The 20,895-nt window shown below is 36.4% G+C and overlaps 1 protein-coding gene across 2 annotated transcripts in view; it reads right to left on the minus strand.

Moving 5' to 3' along the window:
- The window catches only part of ASCC3 (activating signal cointegrator 1 complex subunit 3), a 251,099-nt gene that overhangs the window by 4,461 nt on the left and 225,743 nt on the right, over positions 1-20,895 (minus strand). For both annotated transcript variants that reach the window (XM_064412794.1, XM_064412795.1), the window contains exons 37-40: positions 19,012-19,236; positions 6,994-7,145; positions 6,333-6,483; positions 330-536 (exon numbers count right to left, since the gene is read on the minus strand). In XM_064412794.1, the coding sequence (XP_064268864.1) occupies positions 330-536; positions 6,333-6,483; positions 6,994-7,145; positions 19,012-19,236 (735 nt within the window). The remainder of the gene's footprint in view (positions 1-329; positions 537-6,332; positions 6,484-6,993; positions 7,146-19,011; positions 19,237-20,895) is intronic.

The following is a 20,895-nucleotide window of genomic DNA, read 5'->3' on the forward strand; positions in this document are numbered from 1 at the left end:
AGAAATATATTTATAGGTCTGAGTCTATATGCAGTTTGGAAGCACCTGTCAACTGGAAAGCTTATAATTGGAAAGCTTATAAATTAGTTTGGTTTTTTTTTAATTGACTTGGTCTAGGATTTTACCTTAGGAGCCTACTTACTATACTGTTGCAACCTGAAAAAAAAACCATTTTCTTTACTATGAATACAGAAAAGGCTTTGAAAGTGTTTATAACTTACATAATACTTAAACCATAAAGAAACCTATTATACTGTATAAAGCATCATTGACAATGTAAATGGATCATTGGACACTTGTGCAGGGAAGGAAATGATAAATAAGTCTACCTGGTACCCCATCTGGGTTCTGTGCAGCTTTATTTGGAGCACATACTCTTGATCAGCATGCAGTTTGATCCATCTCTTGTCATCTCGCGTGTCTGTTGTCCAAGAAGGAACAGGTACTTCGTTGTGTGGCTGAACTGCGTCATCCCAACTGCCCTTAATGCTCAGACTGACGTTTAGAATTGGCAAACGGCACAAGAAATTCCAAGCCTGTAAAAAAACAGATCCCTACGGATTATGAGATAATCTATGCAATCATTGCCACTCTAACAATAACAATTCAATGTGCAGTCTACATATTTATTCTATAATAATAATATTTTATTGTGTATTAGAATATATGTAATTGTAGAACTCTCAATCATAAGCATAAAATACTTTTCATTAACCTCTTATGCTACTTTCTTCCTAGCAAATAAAACAAATGTGAAACTCCTCAAGCACGTTGCACATGCCTTGCTAAGATTACTGGTGTCTGAACACAGAAAAAATTTCTTACTGCTCCCGATTAAAGTATTTTTTCCCTATAAGCCACTTAAAAACTAGTATAATTAAGTTTTAAATTAAACTTCCTTAGCATAATCCATAAAGAACAAGTCACTGCAGTGCTAATTAGCAATAGGCAAACCTCAGAGAGTTCAGAGGATCAGTTCAGATAATTAACCAAAAGTTCAACTGCATATCCAAAGTTATCCCTATTTTTTTTGAGGTTTTCTTACATCGATCCTCATGAACTCTCCTTCTTAGAGGCTTCCTGAGGAATTTTAAGTCTCTGCGGTCTCCCTTGAACTGCAACAGGTCCTCAACTTTCTCATCCTTGTGCAGAGAGCTGTTGTTAGAGGATACAATCTGTAGCTCAACATGACACTCTTAACCTTAAAAAGGCATCCTGAATATGCAGCCCTATGTTTCTCTCATTTTGGTCTCTATCAGACAAGGAAAAGTAGCTCTGAGAAGCTGTGACAAAAATGGAAGGGACCAACATAGGCTTTCATTTAGTAAAAAAGAAAATCAGCATGTTCACGCAATGAAATTTGTTAGGAAAAAGAAATGGGATTGGCTGTGGAATGGAGGCAGTGATTTGTGGCCTTTCTATGGCTGAAAAAGATAGATGAGGATGGCACAGGAAGAAAAAAACTAAAGACCAAGAATTACCCTCTGTCCTGCCATCTTCCCCCTCCACCCCCAGAAAAGAACAGGAATCAGCATATACGAAAAGCTAGAGGGTGGGAAGGAGAAGAAGGAAATAAGAATATTGGTCTTGGAAAAGAGCCATCAGATGCCAAAATGGGAACTTGTGGGAATGAAGAGGGTAGGCAGAGTCACATGGGCAATAGCATGGAACAGAAATGTTTTATCTGGAAAAAGACTAAAGCATATTTTATTTTTCAAGTATGGGTTTGACCATGTAGTGTTTCAACAAAATGTATTTTCATTTAAATTGTGCCTGATGTGTCTGATTGTCTCGATGTGTCTGATTACTTTTTCTGTGCTGGAAGGCCTAGAGGCCTAATGAAAGCTCAGTTTGCTTTTTGCAGACATCATTGCCACAAGTCATACTGACAATAATAGCACATGGAGTCACACTGACAATAATAGTGTATGTCAATACATGATTAGGGATACAGCAGCCAGGGAAAGCAGACCTAAGGTCGTGCTGCCCTAGGAAAGGTGCTGCTGTCTCTCTCTCCAGTGTTCTCCCCACCAGCTCGCTGTGCCCATCTCCATCCCTGGTATGTTGGCATTGCCCTGCTGGGATTGTGCAGCTAGATGGATCAGCTTGCTAATCATTTTGGTGACAGCGTGAACTTAGATCAGCTTAAAGCTGATTGTGGCAACATATTCTCTAATCCTGTAGGTCTGAATAAGCATGAGCCTCCAGTGCCACTGAAAGAAGTGGTCCAGCCTCCTCCCCTGCTGGCACAAGCATTCACGTAGCCAGTTGGCTACGGGCCACTTTGACTGAAAGTGAGAGGGCTGACAGGATTCCTCCTCCTCCCCTTGTCCCCAGATGCTCATTCCCACCTCCTTGCCTGAGGCAGACACAGCATTTGTGCAGCTGTGCGGTGAGCTGGGTCAGGGGAGGTGAAAGCGGCACGGGGAGGGCAGGACTGCCCATTTTGGCTGCAGCACAGGCTTATTTGGATTAAAATGGCTGCATTACCAGAGCCTGGCTGAACTAAATGAGAAAACTGGTTTCAGCTACAAACTAATCTCTCTCTTTCTCTCTCTCTCCTCTTCTGCGTATTGCATGAACAGCTGTGTCTGTTCAGTGCAGAAGGTGGGGAGGGCCAGCTGTGAGTGCTCAGGAACTGCAGGGTAAAAGCAGAGGAAAACAGATGAATTGCAGCAATGTTCTTAGTGGTGTCTTAGCTAGGAAACAACAGGAATATTGTAACAGAAACTAAAAAGATAGGACTTTAAGGAATTAATACATCTTTTTCCCAACTCTGAAAGAAAATGGGGAAAAAAGACAGCACTTTGAAGAAGGTGAAAAAAATACCATGGACATTCTTAACTAAATCACTGTTGCTAGGATTTTGATACATATAATACACAAGACTACTAAACCAGCTTCCAGCAGATCATACAGAATGATAACTTGAGTAGTAACATCTCAAGTGGAAAATGATTTTATGTTCAATGTAAAGTTTTTTTAAGAAGAAACTTAGGGTAGGAACTCTACAGACCCACTGTGTCTCTGCGTGTATAAGCAGGGTATTTCTGCTTAGATCAGGAGAGGCACCCTGATATAAACCAACTTGGCAATCACCTCTTTGGTTGTATTTTAGATATAATTTATATCAAAAGTACATAAAAGCTTGAAAGCTTTTATGTGTCTCAAAGGACAAGACCTGTTACAAATATGTAGAACAATGTTTAATTTCAGCAGAAATGATAATTTATTAACATCTTTAGTGGCATTACCTGTTAGCTTCACCATAGTCTGGTGAAGATTACGATTTGGGCTGGTTTATATAACACAATCCCAAAATAATCTATTTGTCAAAGGCTGTCATGTCATCATACAGTTTTCATAACACAAACAAACCAAAGTAACCCTGAGTAACTTTCCAATTAGTTAAGAAAGTAGATTTAATATGTCATCCTCTGATGGCTAGTGACAGCTGTATTTGATGATCTTAAGGATCTTTTCCAACCCAAAGGATTCTATGATTCCTTGATTTATCAAGTCTTGTGTATTTGAAAATTATCAGCAATGTTAGAACTGCTTGATCATTGAGACAGTATGCACAGCAGGCTGCCTTTTTATCATGCATGCAATGTGAGGAAAAAAGTCAAGGAGTAGCAGGTGAAAATGAAAAAAAGATTATAGGAACACAGATACTTCCAGAGTAAAAGCAGATTACTACAGTAGAGATAATATTTATTTATTTTCAATCTTGAAGTTTCTTTTTTCTCTTTCAAAAACATCAGTATCAACTCAATATTTTAAAGGGTGATTAATGCCTAAGTGACTTAGAAACTGAAAGAGATTTGTTAAAGAAATATGATTCACAATGAATCACTGAAAATAGAGCTTTGACCAAAGAGTGGGGTTAGTCTAAATAGTTTGAATTTAGGTTGTTGGCTTTTAAAGCTGCCCTGACTTTCAGTGAGGTTTGGAATTATAATACTAAATTCTTAAACTCAGGCTCCCATGTGGCTTATGTATTTTTTGACAATTTTAATGTTTTTTTTTTTACTGCATAGGAAGACACAAGCACCTCCTTTTAAATATATCAACATATTCAATATATTCATACACATATATACTATACATATACATTTATCTACCAAGCCCATAGATTCAAATTATAATCAAATAAAAAATTCTTCACAAACCTTTGGGACCATCATTAGTATTTTTGCCAATAATCTGTCTCCCCAGGACCGAGCCTAATATTCCAAATCCATGAGCAGTTTCAAGAGCTGCTATTTAAAAATTAATTACCAGTCTGCTTAAAAGGCATTTTCTTCTTTCCAAATGTAAAACTTCTTCCTTTTCCCATCTGCCTGAAATTTATGCAAAGCTTAAGCTGTTTTTACCAGTGTCTTGCTAGTAATCTTTACCTTCAAGATATGGGTTCAATATACTTTGAGTGAGAAGCAAAAGGTTTTTTAGGAAAAGAATGGTTTTGGCAATTTAGTGTCATATTTACCACTTTATTTGGCTCTGGTCATGTCTGGTGCCAGAAGGCTAAGCTTAAACTCTGTAGCCTGATATTCTTTCTTTATAGAAAACACAGAAAACAGACGCTGAAGAAATTTTCTCTTGGTTGGCCTCTGTCTATGTGAGCACTGAAAGATTTACATATGAAGACACTCAACAGGCAGTGTCAATATGAATTTTAATTCTGTGCAAGGTATTACAATAGTTTTTCACCTTTTTTTTTTCTGTAAAAAATACTGCAAGGAATATAAAATATTGGTATAAAGCTTTCACATTTGTAATGCCCTGCACAACACAGTCATGGCTTCGCTGTACCCAATACAGCCATTCCCAGCTCATCATGGAAATGAAAGTTTCTCCTCACATGATGGCAAGACGTTCTGTTTTTCCCTCTTATATGCATCTGTATTTACAAACACAGATATATAGAGGCACAGAGTCATTCACAGTGTGAACGTACACACCACATACACGCAAGCTATTTTTGAAGAAACTGCTAAGACATTTCAATACCAGCCAAACATATTTATCTGAGGATTAATCTTCATCTATTGAATCAGACGAGAACACTGCCATGCATACAATTATTTAATTAGCAGCCAAATCCTCTGCCAGTCAGCAGCCGTTCCAGGCATACTGATGGGGCAGTAGATGCAAATCTCACAGTAGTACTGCTTTTTCTCATTACTACTGCAATTAGCACTTAAATTGATGCTTTAAACATACTAATTTCTGGAATAATTCAGGATTTGTATGTTACCTGGGATCGCCTCACTGCAGAGACGACACCAGATTGCTACGTAAATTGAAGCACTTTTGAGCCAAATAACCATCATCATATCAGACAGAGCCAATTTGCATTTGCTTTTAAAGATAACAGAATGGCAATTTATGCAAATAAATTAAGTAAGTTTACTTCTGAGTTATCCCTGAACTAATTATAACAATGTTCTAATTTTTTATCACATCTGAAAGTTGGACTGAAATCAATGTGTATTATGTTAGAAATCTGTTGTTAAAGGAAGCCTTTTTTTGATGTCAATACATTTTCTTAATTCAAAATTTTGATGTTAATTTGGTTACAAATGCAGATGTCTGTTACAGACATTTAAGTACTTTTCTTCTTGTTTGCGTATCAGTAAAAGGTTTAACTGAAGCTGAACAGTCAAACTGTCCTTTTAAACATTCAAATAAAAAACATTTGAAGTATAGCTTTTGAAGTTTTCATCTTTCCTACATTTATTTGAAATCAATAGGCTTAGAATGTGATGAATGCTATAGAATATAGCTATCCTTTGCCGCAAATGCCTTGAAAACGAGGCTTTAGCAGCTCAACATTTTGGAACAGTATTTTTTTTCCCTCCCCTGTGAGGTATGAAATTTTCATCTTCTTTTTCTGTTTCAAACAGAAAATGAGTGCTGGATCTTTTACTAAGAGTATTCTCAGAAAAAATGGTGTTTGACAGACCACTTCAGAAACCAGCTATGATGACATTTGCAATGCATGTATTCCTAGTGCAGAGCTATGAAAAGCTGGATAACTGCTGACTGAATGACCTAGAGAAGCATCTTTAGAGCAGAGAGATGTCATAATATCAACCATAAACCAGAGTCTGTTACTCTTAGCAGGGAATAGGTGAGAATAATATTAAGAAAACAGGCAGAGAAAAACTTCTGCAAAGCCAGCAGTACCTTGAACTTAGAGCAATGAATGTGTTGCGCTTTTATACAGAACGTCACATGGTATTTACTGAAGGAGAGAGAGTATTTCTTTGCCCAACTACTCCTCCTTTCCAATCACAACGATAATGGTCACAGATAGAAAGTGTTACCTGTGAAATATGTGGTGCTGGCAACTCACTGTCCACAATAGAAGCAAAAACATTCTCTTTTCCTTCGCAGGCGGCCATTAGTTCGGGAAGACACTCAATAGGTCCTTGGTAACCTCCATGCACACTCTTCCTTTGGCCTTGGCTCCACTTCCTGATACAGAGAGCAAAACATATGCCCAGGGAGGGAAAGCAAACATTTGTATTCAGTTGTTTTGGTGGTAAAACTCAATACTGCGTTCTCTTTTCAAAGGGTGGTCATTTATTTTTGGTTAGCATTAATTACTGCATCATCTAAGCATCTATAGAGCTTTGCATTATCTATGATGTTAAGATGGATACTAATGTAGTTTTATAATGGATTAAAATAAAGAGATAATTAACATACAGAGTTAGATTTGTTAGGACTTGGAACCCTTCCAGTGGTCTCCTGTTAATTTGTCTGGAATCACAGTTCTCAAAATAATCCGTGGGGGTTAATTAATCAATGAATATTGAAAACAGAAACAGAAAATCCATTTGGGAAAGCATCACTGTGAAAGACAGAGTTCTGCTTCTGATTCGTTAACGAAGATTCTCGGGCACAACAATGCCATTCAAACACAATCAGCAGCGGGAAGGGAAATAAATTGGGAACCTGCTAATGCTTAAAAGAATTACATACCGAAAAAGGTAAAGATGCTGGAGCTCTATATTTGGCAAAGTAAGCAGGGATGAGTCATGTATCCATCTACCCTGAACCACCATCTGCACCAGGTTTGTTATGTTCAGAGCTGTCACCAGCCAGCCATGATGTGCTGCAACATCCAGCATTGCCTAAGCAAAGGAGACACATAGTAAAAAAAACCCCACAAGTATAATTACATGCCTGGTTCATACAAGGAACATGTATATGTTCAAGGATCATACATACAAGGATCATGTGATTAATGTTTAACATTGATTTCTAAGCCTTAACATAAGAATTTACTTTAACCTCTATTGATGGCAGTTAGGGACCTTTGGAATTCACCTTGAAAAAAGATAAATTAAATCCTCTATCATGGTCATCAGTTCTTACTCTTGAAAAGGTAATTTCCACAATGGTTTTGGGGGTGAGAACTGAAGGTACACTCTTTTCCTTACAAATAACTGTTCTTTGACACAACTCAACTCAGAATGAAGGGAAAAAATCCCAACATTTACTGTAAAAGAAAAAGTTACAATTAATGGCAGTATTTATTTATATTTTGACATGACAGTATTCTCAGAATTACATAATTATTCAAAATCCTTGAACTATTTAAGAACACCACCAATATCCTTACATTTGTTCAAAAATTAATACTAATGTAATTTACCAGTAACAATTGTTATTTCCATTTGAACTAAGTACTTAAAAAAAACCCTGGAATTGGACTAGATGAAACCACTAAAATTTAGCTTAATAGCGTATTAGAGGTTTTGCTCAACACTGACACATAAGTTGAAATCTTGAAGAAAGCTTACAAAATAGTTTATATTTTACCTATGGTGAGTAAAAGCAATCTGAAACAAAATGGATTTTGCCCTTTGCACTGCAAATAGTTGACTGTCTTGAGAATGAGGGATATTTGGCTGTCTCTCCTTTGGCATCTCTCTCTTGATCCTGAAAAGCTTCCCCAAAGTACACAGAAAACACAAACAAATAAAACCCCCCCAATGCAGCTATACATCAGATTTCCAAGTGTTAAAAATCATCCTGCCTTCCATGCCTCATGAGTTTCTGTTCCATTTCTACTTCCCATGTTTTGACAGTACAAATAAGAGGTATACTGTTTACTAACAGTAAAGATCTAAAGATCGAAAGCTAATTCAGTATGGATTTTGCACTTCAAAAGGCCCTATGGACATTAAAAAAAAATGGTTCTGCTTGTTTTTTTTCTTGACTGGACTTATAGCCTGTTTGGTTAGTCTGAAAGTGAATTTAAGAGTTCTTTCAAGGGAAAAAGGACCAAACATGAATTTTTGGTTTCAACTTTTTTTAACAGTAATTGTAGCTATTTAGATATATAGCATACTTTCCACCCTGTCTATAGTACAATGAAATAATTGTTATGATTTATGAAAGCATTCCAACTGGTGAAAAAAATAATGTTATAATGTATTAGTTGTCTTGTTTATTTTATTTTTCAATAATATTATGATCACAATAAAGTGTGGGTCCTCATCTTAATGCACTCTAATTCATATCGGAGTAGAAAGTCATATATGTAACAGTAGTTTGCCATAGAGGAAATTTAATGTTTGATTAAAATACCAGAAAATAGTTTTATTTAAAGAAAGCAAGGAGCATTGATACACTGAATCTGGTGTACTGAACAGTTTCAACAACTCTTTAAATACTAACTTGGTGTTAGGAGGGTTGTAGTTTGATTTTAGGACAAGGCTTCAGATGTTTCCATGGGTTTTTCTTGTAAACACAAATTATATTGTTTGATACTTACTTAGGCAGCAGATACCTGCACCATTTTAACTTCTTTTCCAGCCACTAGTGTAATGAGGAGAAGCTGTCTGTGTAAGTCTTTACATTTAATCAAATGTTTTACAGACAAACAAAAGGCAGCATTTACTTAAGGCAAACTAAACAGTGAAATCTTCTTTAAACAAAGGAGTTGTTTACACACGCAGAGCTATTTCAATTAAATTACACTGATTCTGGAGAAATACTGACTTTAAAGACACAAGTTAGTTTCACTCCTGGCAGAGTCACACAGTTTATTTTAGCAGTTTACAATGCAATTTCAACAGGATTTTTTTTCCAGATCGGGGTGATAAGATCAGTGACACTTAGAAAAATATTTGAAGTGTTACCCTGTATTACCCAAATGTTGTCTCATTTTTCATGAATTGTAGATAAAGGGCCTTTCAGCTAATAAAGATTCAGATTTAATATTTAATTTTTTGGAGGAAGAGTCACAGCATCCTGAAACTCTCTAACATTCCTAATGACCCTAAAACCAGTACCTCACAACACAATCTTATTGGCTTCCATTTTCTGTCTTTTCACTTGGTTTGCCACAGTGATTTCCATGTAGGATTGTTTTCACCAAATAGAAAGTAAAATTATGTTAGAAATCACATTTGAAAGGAGAAGCTTTGTGGTCTGCAGATTTATATGTTAGTTCACATGTCATTTACTTGCAAAAGGAGGGAATTGTTCTCAGCCTCAGACTGGAGTCAGTCTTTGAAACTTTAAGATGAGTTGCTCTTTACCTGATTTCACATTTTAATGTATATTGAAGACTATCCACACAGTGCAGTCCATGTTTCTGAGCTGTCTGTGTTGCTGAGACAGTCTGGTATCTGCCTCCTGTTCTCCACTACCTGATTCTTGTTCTTTGCTGCTATTCTGACAGCCTGAGACATCATGTTCCCCAGTGACGATACTGCTGTACATATGTGAAGAATAACAGGTGCACAAATATCCTGCATTTTCCACAAGTGACTAGAAGAATACAGTAAGTTGTATTTTTAGTCAGCATGAAGCAGTGGTATTTCATAGAATGCTTCTGGAGATGCACACATAACACTGTTTACATTGTTTTGGTGTGTTTTTTTTTTAAATCTATCCCTCTCCCCCCTTTTAAACAGAGGTTTGAAAAGGGGAAAAGAAGAGTGAAGATGTAAGAGAAAGATAAATCTAAAACAAGCTATACTTTGAAATTAACTGGAGGATCCTTTCACATAGAAAATCTCCTAGAAATTGATGGAGGCCTACAGACAGATATCCCGTAGGGAGTAAGGAAAGCCTGTGTGTGTGAGACTCTGTGTTCCACATTGTTATAATGAATCCACACGGCAAATCCTCTTTTCCTCCTTATTTTCTGCTTCTTTACCCATAGAATTTATTCACAGCATCTCTATCTGGATGTGAAATCCAAGACAGTGACATTGTGAAAAAGTCAGAACAATGGTAAAGTTGGCTTGTTTCATCTGCTGCCTTGGAAACCTCCACAGATTTTGTTTTCCTCTAAGTGTAAAACACGGAGATGCTTGGTACTTAAATGGTTACTGAAATTCCTATAAATACTCAAGGTGACAAACTGAGTTATTTCCCTATCTCCAAACGTAAATATAAGCAACTAAACAAAGAATATAATGCAAACCACAAAATTTTAAAGTATTTAATATTTATATTATCTGATGAATAACGTATTTAGTCTCTCTGGTTGTTCTAGTTGCTACCTGTTTAGCTTGTTGTTATTTTAAGTCAAAACCAGTATAGTTTTATAGAAACTTAGGGCTTTTTAAGCTGTTATTTTGCAAAATAGTAAATAAATTCTAAGCATCTTAGAGTGGGTAAGATTGGAACAGATTAAGAGTATTATTCTAAATTGGGAAATGGCACAAACTGGTTACCTGCCTTTCTAGCCTTAAGAATTTAAAGCAATACAGGATAATTTCATCACAGAGAGAAATATAAAAGAAGACAGTGAATGCAATAAGTGAAACAGGAAACAGTAAAGATGCTTTAACTACAGAAAAAACCACCCATGTATTTTTTGGTAAACCAAGTAATTAAATAAAAAAAAACAAACCAAACCAAAAATCACCCCTCTAAGCCCAGCACTTTTTAACCTGAAGTAGAATAAATGGGGTAAATAGAAGGAGTCAAGGGAATTATTGGTTGTTATAATAGAAAATATGTTTATCATCATCTTATTTGGGGCTCCTTCTGCGCTTAGGAAAGTTAAAAGCAGACACCTATATTGAGATGGATTTTCATGAAAGATTCAGGCAATAGTTCTTAAGCCTTCCCAATGACATACTTGGACAGTTACAAAGTAATATTAGCAATTAGTGACACCTCCTTTGCATTTTGTCTGTTACTATCAAAACCAGCTTGGCTTGTGCTAATGTGGGAAGCAATGCTTGGAATTTAAATGATGGTTTACAACTCCCTAGTTTGAGGGGAAGCAAAGGTGGAAGTAGGATGTGGAAGAGCTGACTGTGTGGCACTCTCTTTGACAGCAAAACACTGCATTTCTCTGGTGTTATTAAGCACCCCCTGTATGTGCTCAAAATAAATTGGAACACTAAATTGTTCCATAATGAACATACCCCTCCAGTCACCCCCACTCATTTAGGAGATTTTTCAGGCTACGAAAATATCCTGATTGCTAAATTCTTTCTTCTAGAGACTTTTTCAACAAAGTTTTTATAAACCTTGTTTTTGGTATTACTTTCACATCCTTCATTTGAAAGTCAGATACTCTGGATCACTCTTGTACGACTGGGTAGGTGGCAGGGGACCAGACTAAAACTAGCAGAATTTCTGATCTACCCAAATGACTTAAATAGCTTTTTCCTTTAAGATAAGCTATTGAAGTGTTAAAAGTGATACAGCTTGCATCTCATTAACAGCCTGCAATACTGCTTAGAATAATTTCTTCTTTTTGAAGTCACCTGTCCTATAACTCTGAATATACTAAGCATTTTGACTTAAATCCTGTAAACACAAATGTTAATATTTTGTGGATAAATTATGTTTAGGGGAAGTGTCAATGAAGCTATGATGGTAACTGCTCTGGATATAGAGGCAAGCTAAAGAAATGTAAGAAATTCCATTCCAGTTGAGAATTAGACCTGTGACTACTCAGCTAGAAGCTGAGTGCCCACAGCGATGCCAGTGGTGGCAATGACTCTGTAGATAGGGAATAAAATGTCAGGTGTACTCAGGATGAGTTACATGGCTCAAATTTATCTACTCTTGAAAGATTAATCTTATTTTTTGTATCAGAGCTTCACAGATTATGATACTTTTTTATTAATGAATTTAAAGTCTAGTCTAGGACTAAATTTCAGTTATATGTAGGAGTTTAAATCCACAGGTCTATAAAACTTATTAGAATTGTGCCTACTTACAGCTGTTTAAGACTACTGTTTAAGAATTTATGTAACAAATATTTATAGATAAAAGGGTATGCATTTTACCTATTTTTCTAAAAACTATGAATTCAGAATAATAATAAATTTTTTAATGTAGGAAGCCTTCCAATACATAAGATTTTATTATGATCCATGTGTGACTTGATAGTCTGCTAATAGAAGTAAAATATTTTTTCAGATGTTAAAACATGCCATGTACTTTAAGTTTCATGTTTTTATATAAATCATGACTATGATGCTTCAATTACATAGCTCAGAATCAGCAACTGACTTGAAAAGTTGGAATTTATTTGAAGAAATATTACAGAGAGTTTAAGGTCACTACCTTTGGTACATTATATATCAGTAAAACGGGTATCTACAGAACCTTTGAAATTCAGAGGTCTAGTTCAAAATTACTTTTTAGAAATGTTTTAATCTTGGGAGGGGGAGGAGTTCTTTCAGATCAATTAAATCACCCTTGCACAGCTGCATGGTTTCAGCCTACAGAACATCCCCCCCTGTACTTCATCAGAGATATAGTGAATAAGTTGTAATTAATCCTATTCAGGAGGCACTCCTTTTATACTGCCCTCTGTATCCTACTTCTCTTCACATCTTTTTTACAAGCATATTCAGTCTCCTCTTCCATATGCTCTGCTACCCCCTATGAGAGACTAATTCTTCATTCTCCATCATCATAAAGGTCTCACTGATATATGCAAATTACAACCCTCCTAGCTGCTTTGTAAGATTCCTATCCTTGTATTCATCCTTTAGCCTCCACAGTAACATTATTAGTATTTGCAAAACTGGAGAAAGGACAAACCATTTACTGTCTACATTTAGTGGAGTGCAACTTTTGGGTTCTTACTGATTTCTTTTAATAGTATTACAGAAATAAAAGCAGCTACAGAGTGGGATACCAGCAATGTAAACTTGGTAGGGCATAACCCCACACTCAGAACTCATTGAGTCCCAATAGCCAATTTATTTTCAAATTGCTAATTAATAAATTGATATTTTCTACTATACCAGTGAACCATAAAAACAAAAAATGTTTTTGATAAGAATCACTTTGTAATGAATCCCAATTTCCTAATATAAACAATGTCTTAAACCCAGCATTTGTTTAAAATATTACACAAATCTACCAAAACCATGAAAGATACACAGCATCTTTCTCATAATAAATCTGTTCTTTTTACAGTTTAGAGTTAGTTTCAAAGTAGGTATGTCATATTTTGCCAATAATCAAAATTTCTGAGTGCATTCACAAGAATCCTTTTCAGCAGCAACAGTTATTCCCAGTAACTTTCTCCTGAACTTTTAGCCCCTTAAGGTTAGCATTCAGGAAGCTCAGCTGCTGTCTAACAAACTTAATTAATCAAAAAGTCATTTCCGAGCTGTAACTATGAGTAAAAGTGCTTCAAGTGTGCTAGCAAGCCTACAAGTTAATCAAAATGCTAATGCAGTACAAATTAAAGTTGTGATTAACATTTCACAGTAGCTGCTTAAGTGAATTGATCACACAAATGGGTTAAGCATTACTCATTTCCTCCAGCCCCAACTGGGAAAAGGTTTGTCATGGGTGGGGGAGGGATTATGCACAAGCAGCACCAAATCATCATTAAACCATCACCAAGGTGCTTCCATACACCAGACCACTGATTATCCACAGCAAGCAAAGGTAACCCTCTCTTCTCCCACATATTTACCTACACAACACAAGCAGGGAGCATTTCCAGCCCAACATGTCCAGGTACTTTCCCTGCAAAGTGATCCATTTATGTTTAGTATCTATAAGTGAGCGTTGCCACACAGTATAAGCACAACAGGATTTTTTGATTATTCTATTAATTCCACACTCCTAATGTGCAATAATAGCCATACAGCCATAAAAGCAGCTGGTATTTAAGTAAAATTGCAAACATTGTACTATCACTGGAATATCACTGCATACACAAAGAATATGTGTAGCAGCTGAAGAGATGTGGCCTCTGCTCTTCACATGTTTCTGAGTAATCCTCTGCGTTCTGAAGTTAATTTGATTCTCTTCCCTTTGTTCAGTAAAGCTTCCCATTTATTTATAGTTGCCAATGCAACCATTATACAAAAGCTCTTTCCCTGGACACTTCTGGACAAATCTTACTTACACAACTGTAAAATAGGCCTTTCCTCTAACTCCCACCACCCTCCAGCAAGCAGCTGGCACACTTGCACTACCAACAAGCAATACATGAGCCCAAACCACTCTTAGGACCTTTAAAAACTTCTCCACTTCTTCATAAGCAGAAAAACAAAAGATCCAACGGACATGGCTCTCCAAATCAATAGTTTTAGTGGCTGTTATGAACTGAGGAGGTTTTGGGATGATGAGAGAGCAGAGCCAAAGGACATTCTCTTTCTTTGAGTCCCAAAAGAGCAACATGAGCTACTTTTCCTTGGCATGGCCAGAAATACTTTTGTGTTCTACTGCTTCTTCTGAGGAGCCACCACCATCCACCCAGCACAGCTACAGTTTAGTACAGTAAGTATTTCATACATCAGCCAGCTCTTAGCTGAATTGGGCAGCATATTTGTGCAATATTTGACAACTCTGAACCATACCACAAAGACAATTCTCGTAAGAACTATAGCAAAAGTTGCAGTTTAAATGACCACAAACAACTTTAACTGGTTTAGAATGGCTAAAGCAGTATTACACTCATCACCATCTAGCTAAGGAATCACAGTGCTTAACACAAAGAGTATTTTTCTTTCCTGCCAAAATTAGATTCTCCAGAGGAGTAACATGATGGGGAAAGACAGGGCATTAGTGACAGCATTACAAGGTCCTTGTTACAGGGATATAGGCACATTTCCCATGCAGAGTAGTCTTTCTTCTGCAGTTTGGAATCTGTTTTCATGTCCACCTTCTCTCAATGCCCAGCTACCCTACTGAGATGTGTTTAACACATCCATAGGTAAACACTTCTCAAAGGTTAGGGCTGAGCTCCATGGCAGTTCTACTCCTGTCAATTTTAAACTATTTTATCAACGATTATAGTACAAGTGGAGGCTTGTGGCCAATTCCAATGCAAAGCCAACAACTGTCACATTATTTCTGAGACTGCCCTGCTGAATCTGAGAGTGACGGTATTACTGCCTCAATTATCCATTTCAATTAATGCAAATATAGGCAATAGTCTTGGAACAGCAGAATAAGAACTGATCGCTGAATACACAGTCACAAAATATAAGGATTGACAAAGGAAGCAAAAAAGAGATTAGATTTAGATTCATGTATTCTTAAATAAGATAGGGAAAAAAGGTGGACTATCATCTTTACAATAATAATTATATTTTATAAAAATGTAAGAAAAATATTTTCATTAGAATTTTTATAATTTAATGTTCATTCTCCTGAAAGAAATGGAGAAATGTTTGATTTTGAGAAGTTACTGGAGTGTTCAGCACTATCTTAATGACACCACTAGCTTTTCTCAGTAAAGCTAACAGAGAGTGCTAGGCTTGACGAGAATATATTGTCTATTGTAACTGTACTAATGGTATCTGAGGCAAATAAAAATTAAATGAGTTGGCCAAGGTCACACAGGTAGTTGAGGTAGTTTTTTTGAGCCATGGGAACCTCCTGTGCTTTATCTATGAGAGCCCGTCACTGATAACAAACTAGATTTTAACTTGAGGTTTTCAGTGTAGAGCAGGGGCATTCCTTCAGCCTAGTCAATGCCTCACTGGCCATTCATTACAGAGATGGGAGTGGGAGCAGATAGGCATTCACATTCCAAAAGGTTATATACTGCTATTCCCCATATTTCTGCAATAAAAGGAAAAGATTCTGCATTTCATCCTACGTATACAAATACTAAATTTTATCTTGCTATAATGAATTTCACCTATATCTAACAAATGCTAACCACAGGAAAACTGTAACAGAATCTATTTCTTCCTTTTTTTAATGCTAAAAAATTACATTCCCCTATTAAGCCAGTACTGTAACTCCTCAAATTCTGTTAAATGCTAATGATTTTAATATTTAATTGAAAGTGTAAAGAAGAGAATTCTAATGTACAGCCAAAACTTCAAAGACATCCAAGGAAAAATGATTTAAGAGTTGTTGCATAATTTTTTCGTTAAAGTATAGTGGAATTTTACCTGGAATCCAGCAGCTAGATTTACCTATGTAATGCTATTAACATGGTTTTCTGCTGGACCAATAACAATACTCAGCCTGAAGTCACTAACAATGAAAAAACCCAGAAGATGTTGGAGGAATGGAAAGGAGAATGAAACATGTGGGATAGGAAAGGAGCCATGGGAGGGAAGGCTGATTCAGGTAAAGGACACCACAGAAGATTGGAGAAGTTTAATAGTCTGTGATGGAAAGAGGCTTGCTTACATATCATGGCTAGAGATGGCAAATCTGCACTGCAGGGGATCTGGGATAAAGGCCTGCCATATAACCACCTACAAAAGCTCTTTGAAAGATCTTTCTTGTAACAGAAAAGCAACGCTGATATGGAAAGTCTGTTATTCATGTAGCCACCAGCAAAAAGAACAGTTTATGTTCAGGTCACAATCTGAAGTTTAGCTATACAACCTCAACACTAAAATAATTTGTAAGTAAATAAATTCAACGTAACTAAAAACCAATTCCCGCCTCACTGCTGTGTTTAACATTTGATGATCAGCGAGTTTGTGTTCACACACAGAGAACAACACCCACTGAATCTGTTCATCACTGGATCCTCCCATGCTTCAGTTCCTTTTCTCATAACTAACATTTTTTTTTCTACCTCTGCTGACCCAGAGTTCATCAGCAGGTCAGTGCTAAGGAAAAAGGTAACAACTAGTATTGAGAGTGTAACCCTGTCTATTGCTTAGATTCTGGGAACTTTAACCTCCCTTTGGAAAGCGTGACTAATAAGATGGAACCAATAATCTCCCAAGAGATGTAAACCATGTGCCAACTTTAAAATACAAAAGTGCTTGCATGTTTTTCTTTTTTTTTTCTTTTTTTTTTTTAAGATGACTGTATACATAACATGATACAGTAGTTAACTGAAGGTTGGAGTGCCAAGGCATAATATGGAATGGCATTTTTCTGAACTCTACTTCGGTTTAAAGGAACTGTTGAATATTTTGGATTTTTTTTCCTAAGTGACAATTGTTTCTGAAATACATACGACAGAGTAGCAGGATTAAGAAAATACATTTCTTAGCAAAACAGAACAAAATAATGATTGAAAAGAGTATTTAATTTAAATTTGCCCTGATTAATTAACTCCCTAATGCTTACTCCACAAACATCTGAATAAACTTTCAGTATGTGATTTCTTTGAAACAAAGGTGAATTTTCTCACCTGAGCAAGTGATGTTTTTCTCTGTTAATAACTGAATACATGGCATAGCTGTTTCTACACTTCCAGCACCATGATTTTATTGATTCGAAATATTTGAAACAGACTAGCATCCAAGCACTGCTGGTTACCAAGATAAGGACTGTGTAGCAGTAATGTCTGTGGTGTTATTTCTTATATTCCCTAATTTCAGTTTTGCTTAATTTGATATTAGTATTTTAAGCTTGTTTTTATTGGTGTAAGTTTGAGACTTATCCAAATTGCTGGACTGAACTGCACACAGTATTTTCTCTGTCTAGAGCACTGATTAATAGTTTCTCATTGAGCAGTTTTACAAACTGCCAGGCTTGACACAATGATGTTTGCAGTTACCATATCGCCAACAGGCTTCAACCAAGCGCAAAGCTTCTGTCTGATAGTTGATAAACAGATCACTGAGGATATTAAATTTTGAGCAAACAAAAACTGTAGGAAGAAAGAAGTACTGGCTCTATTTTACAGATAGTGAATTCAGAAACATAAAAACAGCAGTTTGTTGAAGGCTGCCTGGTCTTCAAGAAGCTGTGAATGAGTCCTTGTGCAGTTCTGCTAAAGAGAAGAATTCTTCCCAGGAGACTCAGAGGGTCAGCTGTTTCCTGCGACAGCTAGAGCTCACCTTTCCTGCTGTAATTGTAACTGAGCTTTTCAGATATGGCAGCACTCTATCCCAAACTCCAATTGCTGCTTTAAAATTCTTTTGAGGTGGCAGCTGTGCATGTGATTGCTTGTTACCAGTGCTCTCCATGGTTGGTTTAGTTTCTGTGGGCTGCAACTGCAGTACAAGTGTAAAAACTCACAAGTCTCCAGGGTGAGTTTAAAATCTGTGTTTAAAAACCTGCTCTTTGACTCTGATCATTGGGACATAGAACATGTGTCTTTACACTAGCTAGAGGAGCTTAGGGAAAACCTCTGTATCTCACCCTGAATCAGATTTCAAAACACATTATATTTGTGCTTGGGAGTGACTATAGTGCTTTTGGGTGCCAGAAAAGTAGAAGTACCCAGGGGAGACAGGTTCTTGGATATCAGCATAACGATCTGCAGGGACCACAGCCATGCCAGAATAATTCCCATTCAACATTCCACAACACAGAGATAAAAAGCTGTTGCAAAGAAAGCAGAGGTCATTATATGGCAGTAGATGCATGTCTGCATCTACAGTCAGAGCATGACTGTCTTGTACTCTAAGGTTGTTTACCTCCAGCTCTGTAAAGTGGGAACCATTATGGGCATCCAGTTCCTCCCTAAACAAGGTGTTATAATATCATGTGGTACCAGCTCTCCACAAGATTGCAAGAAATCTTCAGATTCTTCTATATTCAAAATATGACAACACTGTAACAATAGACAGTAGACCAACAAGAGTTATACACTGAAATGCATCACGATACCTGGCATATTCTGATTGCTTGGTCCAGCACTGTCTTGGTATCAGTTGCATAATCCGGACACGGCAGCATGGCGTGACTGAAGTGGGCTTGCAGCAAAAGGTGTGTTTTTGTGTGTGAACTGTCAAATGAATGGGGGTTGACTTCAATTGGAAGGTGCTTGGCCAGTTCACTGTTCATCTGATCTTCATTATGTCGTACAGGCAGATCTGTGTACTCGTCAGCATTCTTAAAAAAAATAATTAATCATTGTAATTAACTTCAGAATAACTATTACTGCTTACTGAGGCATTCAAACTATATGCATTTAATTTACTACAGCTAGATTTCAACACAAAAATAGCAGCATTTTAATATTTAGAAAGTGTACTTATTTATCAAAATCATGCATGGGAAAACAATAACTAACATAATATTTTCAAATATTGACACACTTACAGATTTCAAACATTTTTCCTTCCACATAGCTGATAGTAACATTAGAGAAGAGGAAAACAAATGCCATGAAATAAATATATTCATTGGATGCATTCAGTAGTAGAAGATGACCCACAGGCATCCTATCTCATTGGGTCACAAAAACATTTTAATGTTAGCTATAAAGAAGTCAAAACTTCATTTTTTCAGGTTTTGAGTTTTTCTCTTGGTATTCAAAACCCAGAAGCTTTGGAATAGCTCTTATATGCTTCTTTTCAAATATTTTTCAATATTTTGAGCAGTCAGTGTCTAAGGAACTGATGATGATCATCGATCAAAACAAAGTGCAAAAATTTAAGCAGATGGTGAAAATATTCTCTGTGTTCCAGAGTGGTATTGATGCTATTCCAAAATGAAAGTGTAAGAACTTTCTCACTGTTGCAAAAAGGAGCTGCCCACCAATATGTAATCTAAATGCAGTCATAAGAAGCAACATCATAGTGGCTGAGAGGAGCAAGTACAACTGTTTTGGTATCCCAGGCAGAGATGCCAATTCTCCTCTCAGGAAATCCATTGTCTTTGAAAAAAGTTCAACAGAAACATCCTAAGAATGATAATTTAGGCTAAAGAATCAGTTTTGTGACTTAATTGGCAATTTTTCCCTTCACAAAATCCTCTTGTGCATGTACGTGTGTACATATAGTTTGTAGTGAGAACTATCTTTCTGAATTATAAAACCTGCAAGTGAGGCAAGAGTTTTATAATATGTGATGTCTTTTCCATCTGTAATTTAAGAGAGTGTATTTCTTTTGTCATAAAATAAAAAGTCATTTGGGGAGCCTGAAGGGCAATGTCTTTGAAACTACAGGCTTAGCAGAGAGCATTAATTTAAAGTGTTCAGGGTTTTATACTCCTCTTAAACTATAGATTCAATACTTTGCACTTTAGTCTTCAATTTCATCAGACTTCCTACAAATCCATATTAATGAAATATTCACAACAGTAACCAGTGAACAGAGAGGTAAAGAAAAATGGCAATTTTAGAACACCTAATTGAACTACCTAATTGACTTACAAAGAAACATATCCCCTCATTAATATCCTAAGACACAGAACCTTTTCTGGCAATTCCTAAAAGCAGTTAGATAGCTGGTTTTTACTCCTTGACAACTGACAGCACAAAATTTTCTTTTTTTTTTTAAATGGTGCAGGGAAACTATGTCCAAACTGTGATGTCAACATAAAAGGAATGGTAACCATTAGACAATTTAAGGTTTGGAAAGAAAATCAGAATGTCATTAACTTATTTCATATCTCAACTGCAGATTAGAAGTGAAGACTGAATAAAGACAACTGCTGCTTAATCCTGGATGTCTCTGCTAGATCTCTTGTGAAAACTGTGGTCATTTATTCTCTGAACCTAAGGTCACAATCTTTTTAAGCCCTATAGAAGGCTGCATGTTTGCTTCA

The sequence above is a fragment of the Passer domesticus genome, chromosome 3 (assembly GCF_036417665.1).
Source record: "Passer domesticus isolate bPasDom1 chromosome 3, bPasDom1.hap1, whole genome shotgun sequence".
Classification (NCBI taxonomy): domain Eukaryota; kingdom Metazoa; phylum Chordata; class Aves; order Passeriformes; family Passeridae; genus Passer; species Passer domesticus.